The sequence below is a fragment of the Salvelinus fontinalis genome, chromosome 8 (assembly GCF_029448725.1).
Source record: "Salvelinus fontinalis isolate EN_2023a chromosome 8, ASM2944872v1, whole genome shotgun sequence".
Classification (NCBI taxonomy): Eukaryota; Metazoa; Chordata; class Actinopteri; order Salmoniformes; family Salmonidae; genus Salvelinus; species Salvelinus fontinalis.
In genome coordinates, this window is record NC_074672.1 from 28,184,426 (window position 1) to 28,204,871 (window position 20,446).

General features: G+C 42.5%; 2 protein-coding genes across 5 annotated transcripts in view; one reads left to right on the forward strand and one right to left on the reverse strand.

The window, feature by feature from the left end:
- Positions 1 to 20,446, reverse strand: part of LOC129861019 (ninjurin-1-like) — a 40,921-nt gene that overhangs the window by 13,408 nt on the left and 7,067 nt on the right. The window contains exons 2-4 of one of the 3 annotated variants that reach the window (XM_055932030.1): positions 14,594 to 14,837; positions 10,722 to 10,897; positions 8,173 to 10,625 (exon numbers count right to left, since the gene is read on the reverse strand). In XM_055932030.1, the coding sequence (XP_055788005.1) occupies positions 10,755 to 10,897; positions 14,594 to 14,837 (387 nt within the window). In that variant the 3' untranslated portion in view covers positions 8,173 to 10,625; positions 10,722 to 10,754. Of the gene's footprint in view, positions 1 to 8,172; positions 10,626 to 10,721; positions 10,898 to 14,593; positions 14,838 to 20,446 lie in introns of those variants that run through there. The other 2 variants (XM_055932031.1, XM_055932029.1) reach the window with 2 other exon arrangements.
- LOC129861018 (caspase recruitment domain-containing protein 19-like) lies at positions 1,834 to 7,759 on the forward strand. Of its 2 annotated transcripts, XM_055932026.1 has the most exons (6): positions 1,835 to 1,995; positions 3,354 to 3,511; positions 5,405 to 5,564; positions 5,772 to 5,840; positions 6,481 to 6,546; positions 6,881 to 7,759. In XM_055932026.1, the coding sequence occupies exons 1-6, from the start codon at positions 1,989 to 1,991 to the stop codon at positions 6,991 to 6,993; spliced, it is 573 nt and encodes a 190-aa protein (XP_055788001.1). In that variant the 5' UTR covers positions 1,835 to 1,988; the 3' UTR covers positions 6,994 to 7,759. The 2 variants fall into 2 exon arrangements, with proteins under 2 accessions (XP_055788002.1, XP_055788001.1); XM_055932027.1 differs by lacking the exon at positions 5,772 to 5,840 and having other exon boundaries at positions 1,834 to 1,995.

Consider the following 20,446-nt stretch of genomic DNA (forward strand, 5'->3'; position numbering starts at 1 on the left):
CAGTCCAGATACAGTGTTCAGCCTGGGTCCATGGCTGGATCCGCAGGATGAGCCGGTACTTTGTTCCGCACCAGAGCCGCCCCCGATTCTGGCGGATGAGCGGGTACTTCTCCCTGCACCAGAGCCGCCACCGACAATAGACACCCCCCTAACCCTCCCTTTTTGTTTCGGGTTTTGCGGTCGGACTCCGCAAGTCCGCGGTCAGAATTATATTCTTCAAAGTAGCCACCCTTTGCCTTGTTGACAGCATTGCACACGCTTGGCATTCTCTCAACCAGCTTCACCTGGAATGTTTGTCCAACAGTCTTGAATGAGTTCCCACATATGCTGAGCACTTGTTGGCTGCTTTTCCTTCGCTCTGCGGTCCAACTCATCCCAAACCATCTGAGTTGGGTTGAGTTTGGGTGATTGTGGAGGCCAAGGTCATCTGATGCAGCACTCCATCACTCTCCTTCTTGGTCAAATAGCCCTTACACAGCCTGGAGGTGTGTTGGGTCATTGTCCTGTTGAAAAACAAATGATAATCCCACTAAGCGCAAACCAGATGGGATGGTGTATCGCTGCAGAATGCTGTGGTAGCAATGCTGGTTAAGTGTGCCAAGAAATCTAAATAAATCACTGACAGTGTCACCAAAGCACCCCCACACCATCACACCCCCTCCTCCATGCTTCACGGTGGGAACCACACATGCGGAGATTATGCGTTCACATACTCTGCGTCTCACAAAGAAAAGCTGTTGTAACCAAAAATCTCAAATTTGGACTCATCAGACAAAAGGACAGATTTCCACTGGTCTACTGTCTATTGCTCATGTTTCCTGGCCCAAGCAAGTCTCTTCTTATTATTGGTGTCCTTTAGTAGTGGTTTCTTTTCAGCAATTCGACCATGAAGGCCTGATTCACGCAGTCTCTTCTGAACAGTTGATGTTGAGATGTGTCTGTTACTTGAACTCTGTGAAGCATTTACTTGAGCTGTAATTTCTGAGGCTGGTAACTCTAATGAACTTATCCTCTGCAGCAGAGGTAACTCTGGGTCTTCCTTTCGTGAGGCAGTCCTCATGAGAGACAGTTTCATCATAGTGCTTGATAGTTTTTGCGACTGCACTTGAAGAAACTTTCAAAGTTCTTGACATTTTCCAGATTGACTGACCTTCATGTCTTAAAGTAATGATGTACTGTAATTTCTCTTTGCTTATTCGAGCTCTTCTCTCCATAATAAGGACTTGGCCTTTTACCAAAAAGGGCTATCTTCTGTTTACCACCCCTACCTTGTCACAACACAACTGATTGGCTCAAACACAAAACAAAGAAGGAAAGAAATTCCACAAATTAGCTTTTAACAAGGCACACCTGTTAATTGAAATGCATCCAGGTGACTACCTCATGAAGCTGGTTGAGAGAATGCCAAGAGTGTGCAAAGCTGTCATCAAGGCAAAGGGTGGCTACTGTGAAGAATCTCAAATATAAAATATATTTTGATTTGTTTAACACTTTTTTGGTTACTACATTATTCCATATGTGTAATTTCATAGTTTTGTCGTTTTCAATATTATTCTACAATGTAGAAAATAGTAAAAATAAAGAAAAACCCTTGATTGAGTAGTTGTGTTCAAACTTTTGACTGGTACTGTACAGTGTGTGTTATTGTTGGTTTTGTCTGTATGGAAAATATTGTTGGTTTTGTTTGCTATTGTTGTTTTGGTCTGTATGGAAAATGTTAAATGAGTTACATTGGTAGGTAGGCTACCGTGTAATAACAGTGTTGGTGCACATTATTTCATAGTAGCTTAGACATTTAACTATTCGGGTACCATTTATCAGTCAGTGACGCCACTCTTTAATAGTCCTTCGTGCACAAGGCTACAGAGCACGGCCGGTTGTGGTGTCAACATGGGAAGAGCGTCAAAGTAGGGAGAGCAGGAAGTTAGCTAAGAGGTAGTCATCGGTCGAAAAGGGGGAAGCCTCAAGCCTTATATCCGTTTTCTTCCATGGCAGGTTAGTGAATTTGAATATATCTTTTTGGGCTTTTGCTTTGGTTATGTGTGAATCATGCGTAGCAGAGAACAATCTGTCACTCACTATCGCCACCATGTCGCGTCGCAGCCACCACCTGTTGGCTGGCTGTTGCTGACCTTCTCAATCTCAATAACAAATCAAGCTAGAGTAGACTATTGGTCGTATTTTACTTGGTTATTTTACCAACATTTGACCTACACTTATCACAAACACTGTAAATATGATTTACATTTGAGTAGACCTACAATAACATACATTAATATTCTGTATATGCCAATAGCAATTTGATACTTTGCACCAAGGGTTATGCGAGCAATGCTTCAACTAATGTTGCCATGCATGTAACACTGTAGCCAACGAGCGTAAATACAGAATGTAAACACTTTCTCTTTTGCATGGTGCATCTTCAATAACGCAGTGAGCCGCTTGCGTGGCAAGATCAATGAATGTTTCTAAAAAGAGACACTAAACCTCTTAACCCTTAATTCCTCTTGAAGGACTAATGCCTACAACCATGTTTTACAGAATAGACTGTAGTGTAGACAGCCAACAGTGCTGTTCAGGGCCAAGTATTCAGAGTTACAATTAGACCTGCCTCTTTAATCTGACCTCAGTTACACTAGTTCAGTAGGGGTGTGCGTTGGTCACTCTATTTGAGATTTCTTTTAACTGTAAAACCCTTACGCACCACTGCACTTTGTATACCAGGGTTGGCTGGCCTTCTCTAGTCACTCGTAGGCTCAGTCACTGGTATACTTGTATTTACAAAGCCATTTTGGATTTACTACCTTTTTATTTGGGCATTTCTATTGTTCAGAAATGTGGTGGGTACTCTCATCGTTCGCTGGACTTTATCCTGCTAACTGTTCCAAATGCCCGAACTGAATTTGGTAAAAGGGCTTTTATGTACTCTGCGCCATCGTCTTGGAACGCCTTACAAAATACTTTTAAACTGGAAGAACTTGTCCCGATTGGTATTTTGAAATCACTGATGAATGATCTTGAGACTGATTTCCTGACTTGTCAATGTTTTTAACATGCTGTTTTTGTTATACTCTTATGAATTCTATGATTTTTACTAGATTACTTGTAGTTTTTCATGTTGTCTGTCTGTCATTTTTGTAATGACTTGGTGCTGCCTATCTTGGCCAGGACGCTCTTGAAAAAGAGATTTTAAATCTCAATGAGCCCTTCCTGGTTAAATAAATAAAAAATTGTGTTGCAAGAGACCATTTATGTGCTTCTGCAACCAAAGTCCTGTTTGTTATACATTGTAAAAAAAAAAAAAAAAAATCCTTTAATTAAAGTGTGTATTTATTTGTGCCTTATCTCCCTAGCTCCCTGGTCATGCTCAGACGGCTACCATATACAGCTGCAGAGGGACTCCCAGTTCCTGTGTTCAGACCAGAGGATGCACACTGAGCTGGTGGACAGGCTGGTGCTGCAGCTCAACAGGACCTACCCTCAGATACTGACTGACAAGGAGGCCCAGAGGGTAAGTAGCCTAGTGAGTATGTTAACTCTCTGAAGGGATTGAGTACTTCACTACAGGGTGCACACAGCTTTACATCACCACTCTCACCAGGGAACACTCACCATCTAGGCCTCTACTTATACAGCCAAAAATGGTCATGCAATTTGAAATTATTCTGTTTTTGTGTTGTGTTGTATTTTTTGACTCTAGGGAATAATTGACAATAACAGTCAGGATGAAGAACTTATTATACAGTGGGGCAAAAAAGTATTGTCAGCCACCAATTGTGCAAGTTCTCCCACTTAAAAATATGTAATTTTCATCATAGGTACACTTCAACTATGACAGACAAAATTAGAAAAAAAATCCAGAAAATCACATTGTAGGATTTTTGATGAATTTATTTGCAAATTATGGTGGAAAATAAGTATTTGGTCAATAACAAAAGTTTATCTCAATACTTTGTTATATACCCTTTGTTGGCAATGACAGAGGTCAAATGTTTTCTGTAAGTCTTCACAAGGTTTTCACACACTGTTGCTGGTATTTTGGCCCATTCCTCCATGCAAATCTCCTCTAGAGCAGTGATGTTTTGGGGGTGTTGCTGGGCAACACGGACATTCAACTCCCTCCAAAGATTTTCTATGGGGTTGAGATCTGGAGACTGGCTAGGCCACTCCAGGACCTTGAAATGCTTCTTACGAAGCCACTCCTTCGTTGCCCGGGCGGTGTGTTCATGCAGAAAGACCCAGCCACGTTTCATCTTCAATGCCCTTGCTGATGGAAGGAGGTTTTCACTCAAAATCTCACGATACATGGCCCCATTCATTTTGTCCTTTACACGGATCAGTCGTCCTGGTCCCTTTGCAGAAAAACAGCCCCAAAGCATGATGTTTCCACCCCCATGCTTCACAGTAGGTATGGTGTTCTTTGGATGCAACTCAGCATTCTCTGTTCTCCAAACACGACGAGTTGAGTTTTTACCAAAAAGTTCTATTTTGGTTTCATCTGACCATATGACATTCTCCCAATCTTCTTCTGGATCATCCAAATGCTCTCTAGCAAACTTCAGACGGGCCTGGACATGTACTGGCTTAAGCAGGGGGACACGTCTGGCACTGCAGGATTTGAGTCCCTGGCGGCGTAGTGTGTTACGGATGGTAGGCTTTGTTACTTTGGTCCCAGCTCTCTGCAGGTCATTCACTAGGTCCCCCCGTGTGGTTCTGGGATTTTTGCTAACCGTTCTTGTGATCATTTTGACCCCACGGGGTGAGATCTTGCGTGGAGCTCCAGATCGAGGGAGATTATCAGTGGTCTTGTATGTCTTCCGTTTCCTAATAATTGCTCCCACAGTTGATTTCTTCAAACCAAGCTGCTTACCTATTGCAGATTCAGTCTTCCCAGCCTGGTGCAGGTCTACAATTTTGTTTCTGGTGTCCTTTGACAGCTCTTTGGTCTTGGCCATAGTGGAGTTTGGAGTGTGACTGTTTGAGGTTGTGGACAGGTGTCTTTTATACTGATAACAAGTTCAAACAGGTGCCATTAATACAGGTAACGAGTGGAGGACAGAGGAGCCTCTTAAAGAAGAAGTTACAGGTCTGTGAGAGACAGAAATCTTGCTTGTTTGTAGGTGACCAAATACTTATTTTCCACCATAATTGCAAATAAATTCATTAAAAATCCTACAATGGTATTTTTCTGGATTTTTTCCCTCATTTTGTCTGTCATAGTTGAAGTGTACCTATGATGAAAATTACAGGCCTCTCATCTTTTTAAGTGGGAGAACATGCACAATTGGTGGCTGAATAAATACTTTTTTGCCCCACTGTAGATCCATGAATGCACTATGGATAATTGGACATAAGGCAGTTGTGTGGACACTTGTGATTAGATGCTTGTCTAATTCTGCTCCAGTTCAGGAACCTGAGTGTGCCCACTGCGGTGCGATTGGCTGAGCTGCTGGTGCACCTGCAGGGGAAGGGAGAGGAGGCGTGTCATGAGTTCTACAGGGGGCTTCAGATCCACGCCTACAATGTCTATTTCAACCTGCCTACCAGAGTCAGCCGCAGAAGAGGTACAGCACTGAGGAGGTTTCCTGATCTCTTGCCGTTTGTGTCCGTCTGTCTGTATACCGGTCATTTCTCTCTCTCTTTTTCTCTGTGTGTTTCTATATCTGTCTCTTTCACTGTCAGTTTCCTATTTACAGATGTTTGTCAATTTGTGTGTCTGTGTGTGATGCTGTGGAGACTGACTAACAGTGTTCCGTGTGTCTCTGTTCTAGAGCCTGCAGACCCAATGGGGACTAACACTGTGGCCCGACGCATGGAGAGATATGTACTTAATGACAGGGGTAAATCTGATATTACACTAGTGCTGACGATAACTAACGACTTGACTGGATACAAGTTGACAGTTCCTTCAGAATGGAAATGTTAGGGAACAAACTGTATAGTATGTTTTTTCTTCGAAGTTGAATGAATTTGAACTTTTTGTAATAGAATTTTGTGGAACTGTTGCTTCTTATGAGTAGGTTAAGCACATTTTGTAGCTCAGTCAAGCATCCAACCTCAGATTTGTTTTGCATCCACCCCTGTCACCTCCATAACCTCAGCTAAGCATCATGTGGCCATTTAGACTTTTAGTAACCTCCATTTAGTGTGATCAGCCCCAGTTCTCTGCTTTTATGGGTCAGACCAGCTCACGTGTCACTCACACGTCCACAAAACAACCTCTATCCTAATTCCTTTGAATACTTTGTTATGCTTACAGTAGGTCAATGAACAGTTCTAATGAACCAGTAACTACCGATCACACGGTCGAGAGATATATTTTCTTTAGAGGAAGCTATGGGTATAATATCACTCAGTATGATGATGCCTGCTTGTCTCTGTTTGTCTGGCTACCATGTTATGAGATTGTCTTACCATTTACACGGTCCAGTTCCCCCTCATCAAGACGATGCATACTATCTCTCCTCTCTCTCTCTGCAGGACCTCTGTTCTTCCTCAGTTGCTTTAGCCTTGCAGTGGGCTTAGCTTTGCTCTATTATTATGGAGGTAAGTCCTTCATTCAGGAAGAATAGGTTCCTCATTGAATGATTAAAAATACCTTAGAAGTAGATGTTCACTGCGCAATGACGTGCACTGATTTGGTAACTATGGAAGGAAAAGAAGGTTGTGTCTTGTATGTTTTAACATTTCATGCCCTTGTGTCAGATGTATTCACCCTGCCGCTCTCCACTTGTATTCCCCAGTGCTTTCCTTTTATACTTGACCTATCATGCTCTTGCTGTCATTCACGTTTACCCATTTTTCTCTTTCTTTCTTCCCGTCTCTCCATTCCGCCTCTCCTCTATTACTCACTTCCTTTCCCTCTGTCTCTGTCCTACAGAGGGTAATTTGAGTGCTACTGGTCCATTTCTGAGCTTCTCAGTGCTGGGACTGGGCAGAGGGACCAGTGAGGTTCTCCTAGCCCACGCCAAGGACGGATCCAAAATTCAATAAGGTCATATTTAGTGGGAAATCCTAAAGAATTACATTTTGGGAAAACGCTAAAACAATTATCTTTGCAATGCCAAATATTTACCTGCAGGGGGAACTAAAAGGGTGCTATCTAAAAAATATATTTGTACATACTTGTAAGTAGTATTGTATTTTAACAGTAACCCTGCATTTTTAAGTGAAAATTTGACTTATTCATTGAATATGTCTTTGTATAATCAGACATAGTGCCTCCATGCTCTTTGTAAGAGTGTCATATAGGCTTTCTTAAACATCACAGGAAATCAAAATGCCCTGGTTAACTTAATCTGAACCTTTAATTCTGGGCTAACTTGAAAGTCCTTAAACATTTCATTTGAAGTTCTACAGCTCAGTCCAAAGGGTTGGCCTTTTTACTGAGGGAATGGATGACTTTTAAACATATCAGGAGTGGAAGGAGACTGTAAGTCTGCAGTGTACCCCAGTTTGAAGTGAAAGACTGAAAGCCTAACCAGTCTTGTTTGAATGTTGTCACTGTGTTGTCATACTACATTTACATGCTACAGTTTCTGAGTGTCCTTAGCAACACATCCATTTTCACCGCTCAGTGCCTTCTAACACTGTGATTGACAGTCAACAGCTTATTCACAGTCTCCAAGTCAACCTTACACTACCACTTGCATGTCTTCAGATGTAGTTGCACTGAGAGACTGACAATTACAGCTTGTTTCTATCCCATTGTTAACAGAGAACTGAGGAATATCACCATAATAAACTAACAGAATTCTTATCTTGAATTTTGTTTTCTTTTGATGGGAAGAAATGTGAATGTGCTATAATACTGGAAAGTGTTTGGTTGCGTTTTGATAGTTGCACCAGTTTAAGAGAAAAAAAGTTGAAGCAAAGACCAGGCAAATTCTGTGACCCCACTCTCCGGGATGTCTCGGGGAGAGTGGGAAATGCAAAAAAAAACACATATCCAATTCACACATGCATACTAATACAAATAGGACAAATAAAGAATAACTATTCTATTTAAGAAAAATACATTTCATAATTAGGAATGTAGAATGTTCTGGGAAAAAAACAAGAATAGACTAGTGCACATACCTGTACACACATGCTAAAACATTGCTAATGTTAGTAACAGCTGTCCTTTTTAACATTTCATTGCTCGTGTTAGTAACAGCTGTCCTTTTTAACATTTAATTTTGGTGTGACTTGTTTAGGAGTAAATCAGGGGTGGGAAACAATACAAAACCTCACACAAAAATATGATTGGTTTACACAAATAACACACTTACACATTACAGAAGCCAGCAGCACTTCTTCAGGCAGTTTGATGCTTTTTGGATGTTCGTTTATTACCAGAGCAGGACGTATCTGTGAGAGTGGTAACCTGACAATGTAATACAAAGATTTCACATCATTGCAATAGCACCAAAAATACCACTAGAGGGCACTCCTGACCTAGCCCAAAGACATCTGCAGGCCAGATAAGAGGATGATGAAATGAGCTGCTATGAAGATGATCACAAGTGCCATAGCAGCTTTACACTTCCGGACAGGTGTGGTTACTATTCTGCAGTTCAAGTGAACATGTGTATTTCTCTATGGAATCTCCTCTAGTACCCTTACTGGTTACAGTAAGATAGATGATGAGTGACGTCTGGTAGATGATGATTCTCTGTGGCAGTCAGATTCCTGGTGTCTATTCTCAGCAGCTTTGCTTCAGTGAGCTGTGTGTTTCCATATCTGTTTCTGTCTGTAGGGAGACCCAGATCAAAGAGCAGATGGGGAGGATGGTGAGTGGCGGATCGGAGTGGTGAGGGAGTGGGGAGGGTGTCACTCGAGTGATTTTTCTGTTTGAAACCCAGTACTCCCAGTCCCAACAGACAGCTATTAGTCCCACTTAGAATGATCTGCAGCCATGATGATGATGATGCGCATCTGAATTTGAAATTCTTCAGAAGTTCTTTTCATTCCAGACTCCTCCAACCAACTCAGGGGTATTACACTGAGTTAGAGCCAGATACAGTGCATGAGAGCAATAGATATACAAAATGTTTATAGATCTGTCTATTGTCCTGGCTAGAGTGGATTTGTGTGTCACTATCTGGATCATGGTCTGTCTGTGTGATTCTATGGTTAGCAATGGAAGCTATGGGAAAGAAAGGGGAATGTATCATTAGGTTATGGTGTCATGTTCCCTCAGACTCCATCAGTACATAGCTAGAATAGCAGCTATGAGTGTCCCTGCCAAACCTAGGATTACAATACAATATGATCTTATTTTGAGCGGTAAGAACAGAACCGTCAAACTAGATTTTCTTTTGCTATTTCTATTACATTAAGCTAACCAATGAAATTCTTCACCATGAGCTGTGTATTCAATGCTGGAGACTGAATGGTAAAAGGATGTACAGAGTCTGAGAAAGTGAGATGTTAATTGTGTATGCGTAACAGTACTGAGTCTAATCAAGGCCTCAGTTTTAATTAGCAGTTCTTTCTCTATCTGATGATAGTGATAGTGAGTCACCACACAGCCAAAATAACCATGCACTCTTCTCACAGCTCTTATATGTGTCTTGGTCTGAGACAAGATTATCAGTTTTATTTTTATTTTTTTATTTTTATTTTTTTACCATTATTTTACCAGGTAAGTTGACTGAGAACACGTTCTCATTTGCAGCAACGACCTGGGGAATAGTTACAGGGGAGAGGAGGGGGATGAATGAGCCAATTGTAAACTGGGGATTATTAGGTGACCATGATGGTTTGAGGGCCAGATTGGGAATTTAGCCAGGACACCGGGGTTAACACCCCTACTCTTACGATAAGTGCCATGGGATCTTTAATGACCTCAGAGAGTCAGGACACCCGTTTAACGTCCCATTCGAAAGACAGCACCCTACACAGGGCAGTGGCACATCTAGCCGGGATATTGCAAATCCTTGATGTAGTGCAATCCTAGCTCTTTTATTGATCAAGTTTCACATCAACTGCTGCTCAATGCTGCAACGATTTGTTCTATTTAAATGCAGTTGATATGATACTACGAGACTACGAGACAAGCTGAATGTGTTCTCTATGTTTAGCTAAGCAAAGGTCAGTGTTTTGAGAGTGAGGCACAGACTCTTTTTCCATACATGTGCTCTTTAGACCCGTCAGGCACAGTGGCCCAGGCTGTCTGAACAAGACCCATGACGTCCTCCTTTCACCTCATAAATGTGATAAAAAATTTACATTCAGGGCTCAGCCTTCCTCAATGCTGTGGCTCGGAGTATGTGTGTGTGAGAGTGAGCGAGATAGCGTGACAGAGAGATAGGGAAAGTGTGTGTGCTTGCTTGCTGGGGATAACTACAGTACAGGGCAGGGGGCAGACACTGAGGTCACATGGCTGTTGTCTCTGTTTTCCTGTTGGTCTCCTACACAAACACACAGTGTTGTTTATGAAAGCAAACCTCTCTCATCGGGACAAAAGGGTTCTGGACTGGTAAAAAGACAGTAGTTGAGTTTTGTTGGTGGGTGTTTTCTAGTGGAAGTTTCCGTCGAGTCCTGGAACAGTGAGTGTTTATGGGTCAGGTTGGGGGAGCATGGGCGTTTAGGAGGTCAGGAGATACGGAGAACAGGACAGCTGCTGAGTCATGGACAAACTATTGAGGGAAAGTGCAAACAATTCCTGTTTGAGTTTGAGAGAGGGGAGAAGAGAGAAAGAGAGAATGTGTGTGTGTGTGTGTGTGTGTTTGTACCTAAGGGGGTGGTGATGCATTTCTGTGTCCTGGTCAGGCTTTCTGATTGGGTTTCTGTACTCCAAAGGCAGTGATGAAGACGTTGACTACTACGATGACGAAGACGAGGCCTGTGGCCAGGTTCTCCATTACATTCAGCCTGAAGTGTTTACTCTGGTCATTCAGGTTCCACCGCACTGTGGAGAGAACAGGGGAAATTGGTACAGATGAGCTTTACAAACACTCACAGCACGCACTCGCAAACACATAGACTCCCTCTCTCACACATACACACAGATAACTCTACACACACATAAAAAGTATAATCCTGATTGAGTGATAGCGACTAGCCCGGGACTGGAGCCAATCCAGTGACATACTGCTTTGTACTCGGTGCTCTGTATAAGTGTCTCTCAGGCCTGGTCCTCGTGTACCCCGGACTCTCTGCTGCTCAGCTCAGAGGAAACATATGTGTGACCAGGACACAGTGAGTATAAAGAACAAAAAGAATAGCTTAACACTGCAGTGGGCTAAAATCAGGGTCACACAGAGTGTTCTTGGTAGTCTTAAACAAATCTACTTTGAAACAAACACATACTGTACACCTCACACACATGGCTATGGGCTGTACCATGTCAGATATAGAGTTGAAATGTATTCAATTTTGAGTGTGCATCCCAATATGAAGCTTTATATACATCACAGAAGACTGAAATATAACAAAAGTGTTTGACATAGAAACACCAGATTTTCATTGTTTAAATGTTTTTTATGTTTATTAATTATGAAATTATTAAAAATATTAACAACGTTCCACCCAGGAGACCACTAGAGGGCGATTTGGTCATTTGACTGCTGGAAAGAGCTACGTCTATTCTTTTACAGTGGGTTAATGGTATCTATGAATGTGTGTAGTGGATGTAGGTGTTCTGATCATCTTATGTACTTGTGTTCCACAGGAGGCTGCTGAGGGGAGGACAGCTCATAATAATGTCTGGAATGGAGCTAATGGAATGGCATCAAACACCTGGAAACCATGTGTTAGATGTATTTGATACCATTCCACCTATTCTTCTCCAACCATTACCATGAGCCCCTCCTGCCCAATTAAGGTGCCACCAACCTCCTATGGTGTGTACGTGCATGTGTGTGTGGGGGGCAGATTATAAGATGTTAAACGGTGTGAGAAACCCTGCCTGTGTCTCTGGCTGTTTGTGTCTGGCCCAGGCCAGGGGGGATGGTATGTAGGGCATTCACAGCACGCACCACCAATTTAGTATTTAATAGAACTCCCATTAGCCAAGGCAGCAGCTACTCTTCCTGGGGTCCAAACAAGAATAAAACAATTGCATCACAACAAAACAACAGCCTACATCATAAATAAAACTATACATCATACAAGACATGACTACAATATTTATCTATTATAACAAATGTACAATATAAAATGTACAATACTACAATAATACAACACCACAATGTGTGTGTGTGTAGAGTGCATGTGTCTCTTCACAGTCTGTGTTGTGAGGTGTTGTTTTATCAGTTTTTTTAATCCGATTTTACTGCTTGCTTGAGTTGCTTGATGTGGAACAGAGTTCCATTTAGTCATGGCACTATGCATTACGTTGCACTTCCCAGAGTCTGTTCTGGAGTTAGGGACTGTGAAGAGACCCCTGGTGGCATGTTTGTTGGGGTATGGGTGTCTGAGCTGTGTGTTAGCTGTTTGAACAGTCAGTTCGAATGGTCAAAGACAGAGAGGAGGGGGTTAAGGGGGGTCAGAGGGAAAGAGAATGGGAAGGAATGGGGGTTGAGGGGGAAAGGGGAGGCGAGGTTCTAGGGTCAGGAATGAGGAGCAGATGCATTATGGGTGATGAAGAGCGAAAAGCAGGGCAAAGGGAATGGTAGAGGAGATATGGGAGGTGGAGAAGGGATAGGGAGGGTTTGGGGAGGAACAAGAGAGAATGAGAGGATGGGGGAGTGGAGGTATGGGTTGAGCAACGGTCAATAGGGAGAAGAGGGACGGGTGAGAGAAACGGGGAGAGTGTGATGGCTCTCTGACATGCAGGTTCAGTATCTCTCCGACACATGACCCCTTCAAATGGAGTTCACTAGTGGAAAAGTAAAGAAGCCTTGTGACTTAGTGAATGAGTGTTAATGCAGAGAGAGAGTGGTTAAAAACATATCGGCTGAACATCCTAAGTGTTTTCCTACCAGAGACTGTAAGAGATTAATTACAGTGATGTGACCTGCACCATTCATTAACTATCTGGTTTCACAAGAAAATACAATTTAAACCAGAGTGACATGGTGCAGAAATCATGGGAGCAAACGTGAGGGCAGTGATGTAGACATGATGAAGAGCAGTCTCTGTGATGTAGACATGATGAAGAGCAGTCTTTGTAATGTAGACATGATGAAGAGCAGTCTCTGTGATGTAGACATGATGAAGAGCAGTCTCTGTGATGTAGATATGATGAAGAGCAGTCTTTGTAATGTAGACATGATGAAGAGCAGTCTCTGTAATGTAGATATGATGAAGAGCAGTCTCTGTAATGTAGACATGATGAAGAGCAGTCTCTGTGATGTAGACATGATGAAGAGCAGTCTCTGTGATGTAGACATGATGAAGAGCAGTCTCTGTGATGTAGACATGATGAAGAGCAGTCTCTGTAATGTAGACATGATGAAGAGCAGTCTCTGTAATGTAGACATGATGAAGAGCAGTCTCTGTAATGTAGACATGATGAAGAGCAGTCTCTGTAATGTAGACATGATGAAGAGCAGTCTCTGTAATGTAGACATGATGAAGAGCAGTCTCTGTAATGTAGACATGATGAAGAGCAGTCTCTGTGATGTAGACATGATGAAGAGCAGTCTTTGTAATGTAGACTTGATGAAGAGCAGTCTCTGTAATGTAGATATGATGAAGAGCAGTCTCTGTGATGTAGACATGATGAAGAGCAGTCTCTGTAATGTAGACATGATGAAGAGCAGTCTCTGTGATGTAGACATGATGAAGAGCAGTCTCTGTGATGTAGACATGATGAAGAGCAGTCTCTGTCCAGTGCTGAAGATCAAGGTCACTGTCAGCCTGTACGGTCACACCTGAAGAATTCAATCTTCAACACCCCCATCTTCATCATTACACACACACACAGTCTTATACCTTGTGGGGACACACAATTCAGTCCCATTCAAAATCCTATTTTCCCTAACCTTAACCCTAACCCTAGCTCCTAACCCAAACCCTTAACGTAATTCTAACCCTAACACTAATTTTAACCTTAACCCCAAACTCCCTAGAAATAGCATTTGACCTTGTGGGGACCAACAAAATGTTCCCAGTTGGTCAAATTTTTGTTTGTTTACTATTCTTGTGGGACTTCTGGTTCCCACAAGAATAGTTAAACACGTCCACGCACGCACGCAAGCACGCACACACAGCCGTCTCTTGGGTCAGCCTGCTGACAGCAGCACTAAAACCCGGTGAACTCTGACCTGGTCACATGCCTGGTTGCCATGGCTACAGCACCTCAGCAACGCTGCAGTAGGTAATTGGTTGTATGTCAGGAAACATTGGACTTGATAGGTATGAGGTCATCCTCAGTTAAGGTCAACACAAAGTGTTGAGGGAGGAGGAAGTTATAAAATACATGTTCACTGATGAAGATGAGACACAAAAGGCTCATGAAGATTGAGAGACACAAGGGGCTCCATTTAGATAGCGTGCATGAGCGGGGCTAGTGTCAAAAGAGTCCATAATACAGCAATCATTACGCAGGTTTAGAATGCAACTGTCTAATGTAGGCCTATTTGATGCAAACGCAAAAGTGTTGCATTCAATATGCTTTTTGTAAAAATGTCCCCCAGAGATACAGTGTTGTTATCCTCACCGATGAAGATGAGGAGGACCCCCACAGTGACCTGCAGGCTGAGGGAGATGCTGATGAGAGTGATGAGGCGAGTGTACAAGGAGAAGTCTGGCCCCTGCTCCAGGACAGCCTTCAGCTGGGAAGCGTTGGCCATGAGCAGGGCTACGTCCAGCATGCTCTCTGCTGCACTCTTCTTATTGGCATAGTGGTTCATGTTCAGGAGAGCAGAGGGGCTGCCACCGTGCCAGACACCTGTATGGGGGACCTGGAGACACAAACACATGTCAACAATACAATCAGATACACCTGGTTATATTGTTGAAGAACATGCACATAATGCACGTTTTCACATAAACTTCCCATTGACATCAATTCATGATTTAGACTTGCTTTTTAGGTGGAAGTTTAGCTTAGCAAGATTCATCTCACAATGAGACCAAACATAGTCAGTGATCATCTATGATGTGTTAATGCTGTTATCATATGCACCACTATCATATTATAACAGTAAAGGCATTATGAAAGAAACATCCATGTCATGAGTAAACAAACACTCCCATTAAGTGCAGGCAAACACACAAACACCTTGGCTAAGTCCTAGACTATGAGCTCATCTCTGCGGATATCCCCCCAACCCCGACACCCCTAACACACACACTACGCACCTACACCCCTTCACCCAGTTACACTGCATGCTATCTGTATGTTTACATTGCAAACCTGTCTATGTTTACAAACACACGCTAGTGGCCCAACACTGTGGCTGTGGGGTTAGTGAGGACTTTCCGGGACAGAGGAACAACACCAGGTGCAGGTCGAGGACACTTCAGGACAGGGATCTCTGGTCGTGAAGGGATACTGCTACTTTGTTCCTGCCCTGTGTGGGAACTGTACATTCCCTTTGTCAACCTGATCATTTAAGTAGCCTACTGAATGTGAATGCATTATATTTTTGTATATGTCGTAAAATGAATAATGAATACATTAAAGTCATATTATATGTCTGAGATGAATGGAGGATGTATGATTAAATGAATCAGTTCCTCCAGGTATTGATTCCTCTATGGCTGATGATGTTAAATAGCAGGTCATATGGGGAGTTCAGGGCTGCTCTGATGACTATGTTCCATTTAGCTCCCACCGAGTTCTGTTCAGGGGCCTCAGTTATCAAAGTGCGTGCGCACAAAAAATATGTGCGTCAGTTTTCCCACAAAGGTCGGTATTTATCCATTTTGAACTTGACAGGAAAGTGTGCGCTTCTCCACGCAAATCTCAAACCATATGTGCACAAAAGTTGATCAACTGTATTGCAAGCAAATGTTGTTGTTTAGGTGTACATGAAGGTGTTTGATGCACAGGAATTATAATAATGGTAGGCTAATAAAAACATTTACTCGTTTGCCTAGTGATAAAACAGATGCATTTGCAGTTGGTAAGAAGATCGCATAACAGCATCTCGCCTAATATATTTATTTTAATTGTATTATATAGGCCTAAATCATAGTCATATTGCTCTTTTTCTGACATGACTTTTTTATTCTCGCTACACATCAAATATTAGGCTACCATTTATCCATCGCTCATTCAATAGCCACCTATGCGCGAAAGTAAACAGACTGTAGGCTACAGCATTGCTGTGAGATAGGAGCGGAACATAATAGCCTATTTAATCTCAGAGCCTATATCAAGGCAGGAGATAGAAATACAATCTATTGATAAACTAAATATTGAACAGGAATTCGTATTTTGTATAGAAGTGTTGGCTGTAGTAGCATTTACTTATAAATTGTTCGAAAGGTCAATCAATCTTGCAGAATGCGCAGCAGGTGTTTGGCACTCCCTACACCTGGCTTTTTTTTTTTTAAGTCCCTGCAAAAGATTAAAACATTCTGCCCACACCTCTACAGAAATCTGATGACATTTGCCATTGCGATATATATATTTTTAATTATCATTGCCAAGTTCCAACACCTCTAAATCATACAGCAAATGAGGGCGTTATGTTACCGTAAAATAGGGAATGGAGGGCGTTTTCCAGGCGGGTTGTAGCGCTCGTTCACGACCCCACGAATATATTATGGTCGGATTATTAATTGAAAACATTCATACAGTATATACAGTATATGATGCGTGCGACAGTTTGATCAATCCCAATAATTTGTTGCGAACGAAAATCATAGAGTCTCCATGTACGCCATGATTTAGTACAACATTTACGCACGGTTGATAAATGAGGCCCCTGATCCTAAAGCTGGAATCGTTAATGGTGAAACTGCCACATCCGTTTGGGATGCTACAACAACAAAGCAGTTACTGCAAACAACGAACACTGTTTTTTCCCCCTTGGCCATCATTGCCTGGAGATAGAACAGCAGAATATGCACTGCATTTTTTTTATCATCACACTGCTCGATGCACCACACCTCTGATAAGTCCACAGAACAAAAACTAGAAGAAAGCTGCTGGGGCGGACAATGGCGCTGTTCCCCTAATGCGGATTCCATCTTTAAAGTGCTGCTGACTAAATGTTTTGCAATGACTGAACAACTAGGCTTCCTGATGAAAGTGAACTTGACGTCATGCTAAACCATCTCCAATGCATTAACAACCATTCAATGACATTGAACCATTGGATGCATGTATCCCCCCTCTCTCCAACAGCTGTGGAGGACTGGCTGTTAAATTGTCAGTGCTGTGTCACAGTGCTGTGTACATACAATCTTCCTTCCTTCCCTCTGTTCCAGGAATAGAGACAGTGGATGAGAGGGGCGGTAGGCTTTACAGCAGAGAGAGACAGTCAGGGGTTCTGTTTTAGGAAGGGGAGAACAGAACCCTTTAATTTACCACAGAGCTGAGCTGAATTACCATGCCTTCAGGAAGAAACTGGCAACGTTGGTGCAGTAACCGGAGAGAGATGGGTGTGTTCTCTGCAGTAGCTGGTGTGTTGATTAGCCACCCAATATCCCTTAAATGTTGAGGTGGTTAGGCTATATGATGAGCTTTACAATTATGTGAGGAAACTGTACCCGGCTAGATGCGTTTAAAAATCTAAAGTACCCCTGTGCTTTTTGGGGCGTGGCCTGACCTATATTTATGGCATGGCTCCTATTGTGCTGCACATCTGTGCAATGTTCACAAAATATCTGGATCAGGATCCTTCCCATCAGGATATGCTATTGAATCAATCCTAATAGACATATTAAACCAAGATAAAACCCTTACAACCCAGACTGTGAGCCTTTATAGAGTTAGTGCACTAAGCATTGCAAGGTCACACAAACTAAACAAATCTTAAAAACATACCCTCTGTGTTCCTAAAGAACTGACGTCACACTCGTGTCCTTGTGATAAGTGACAGACACTCATCGGTACAACACAAGACATGCAAACAGATAAAATAACACCTTACTGCACAAAGGGGACTGTGAAGAGACAACCAATTTTTATATCTTGTATTGTAATTTGCACTGTACTATGTACAGTGGGCTCCCGGGTGGCGCAGTGGTCTAAGGCACTGCATCTCAGTGCAAGAGATGTCTCTACAGACCCTGGTTCGATTCCAGGCTGTATCACAACCGGCTGTGATTGGGAGTCCCATAAGGCGGTGCACAATTGGCCCAGCGTCATCCGGGTTAGGGTTTGGCCGGGGTATGGCGTCACTGTTCTTAACTGACTTGCCTAGTTAAATAAAACATGTATTAGATATTGTAGGTTATGTGTGACATTTTAAATGTGGATCCTAATGAATACCAAATACTTGAGCGAAACACAGTGATCTCTGTGCTGAACACTGTCACAACCTGCCAGGGTCACCTGCTCTCTTCTCACACACTGAACCCACTCAGAGGACATTCAAGGACAGCCCTTATGCCTTAATCAATAGGTCTTATGTGAGCCGGGAGACCACAGGTTCTGAAGGTGTAGGCTATCCATAGGACTGACACTGCAGTCTGGGAAACCTGCCTCATTCAATTTCTTCATCGCTGGCTGAGGCTGGCTGACACAACAGAATGATAGTGGTAATTTGGCATGATTGAGCATGAGCAATGGCATAGGTCCAAAAACAAGTGCACACCGCACACACACACGCGCACACACACATACTTCACTTTTTATTAAAAGTACAGAAAGCAACCGACTGACTGACACAGTTCTGTATTTGAATAGAACTCTCGATTGAAAAGTATAAACGAATAAAGCATGTATTAGCATATGATTGCGCTGACGTTCTCTACTGGAGAGGCAGTGTTAGTCAATCACTCTGCAGGTCCATTGTTATTCTGCCTGACCAAAAAACGGACGGTCCACTATTTTGTTACTATGAATTATTCAGCTCAACAATCCCCATGTGAGGGAGAGAGAGAGAGGAGAGAAAAGGGATATTTTGCATTTTTAATTTTTTTAATTTTTATTTTTTTATAAATAAGCCTTTATTGTAAATGTAAGAAGTGCACAGAGATTCAGTGCAGCATCCATTATATAATTTATTATATTTCACCTTTATTTAACCAGGTAGGCCAGTAGAGAACAAGTTCTCATTTACAACTGCGACCTGGCCAAGATAAAGCAAAGCAGTGTAACAAAAACAACAACACAGAGATACACATGGGATAAACAAACGTACAGTCAATAACACAATAGAAAAATCTGTATACAGTGTGTGCAAATGAAGAAAGGAGGTAAGGCAATAAATAGGCCATAGTGGTGAAGTAATTACAATTTAGCAATTAACACTGGAGTGATAGATGTGCAGATGAGGATGTGCAAGTAGAAATACTGGTGTGCAAAAGACCAGAAAAACAAAAACAAATATGGGGATGAGGTAGGTAGTTGGTTGGATGGGCTATTTACAGATGGGCTGTGTACAGCTGCAGCGATCGGTAAGCTGCTCTGACAGCTGATGCTTAAAGTTAGTGAGGGAGATATAAGTCTCCAACTTCAGTGATTTTTGCAATTCGTTCCAGTCATTGGCAGCAGAGAACTGGAAGGAATGGTGGCCAAAAGAGGTGTTGGCTTTGGGGATGACCAGTGAAAAATACCTGCTGGAGTGTGTGCTACGGGTGGGTGTTTCTATGGTGACCAGTAAGCTGAGATAAGGTTGGAGCTTTACCTAGCAAAGACTTATAGATTACCTGGAGCCAGTGGGTTTGGCGACGAATATGTAGTGAGGACCAGCCAACGAGAGCATACAGGTCGCAGTGGTGGGTAGTATATGGGGCTTTGGTGACTTAACGGATGGCAATGTGATAGACTGCATCCAATTTGCTGAGTAGAGTGTTGGAGGCTATTTCGTAAATGACATTGCCGAAGTCAAGGACCGGTAGGATAGTCAGTTTTACGAGGGTATGTTTGGCAGCATAATCAATAAAAGGAAAACAATAAAGCCAAATGCTAAATGTACAGTTAATTGTCATCCCCTCTCCACTCATCCACAAAACCAAGTGCTCCCTCCACCTCTGAACAAAACACGTCCCTGTAACATGTTGGTCTCAAAGCCCAGAAGATCTTTCAGTGACAGGATATGACAATATCAAGCGTAATTCTTCAGTCATTAGACCTTAGAGAACAATCACCACATCCTGCCTTTGACCAGACTCAACTGTGTGTTTCTTGCCTAGGCCTAAATAAACAGCTCTCTTAGCCCGAGAGAGAGAGAGAGGGAGAGAGAGAGGGGTAGAGAGAGAGCGAAAGTGAGGGAGAGAGAGAGAGGGAGAGAAACTGAGAGAGTGTAGAAGGTCGCTGCAGCAGTCATTTAGAATAGCTGGAGATAGCTGCCCACGTAGTTGAGTAATAACGCTCAAAGGAAATCATATGGTGTTACTCTCTGTCTGCATACCTCTCAACACCACCTGCCCAACCCACTACAGTAGGTGT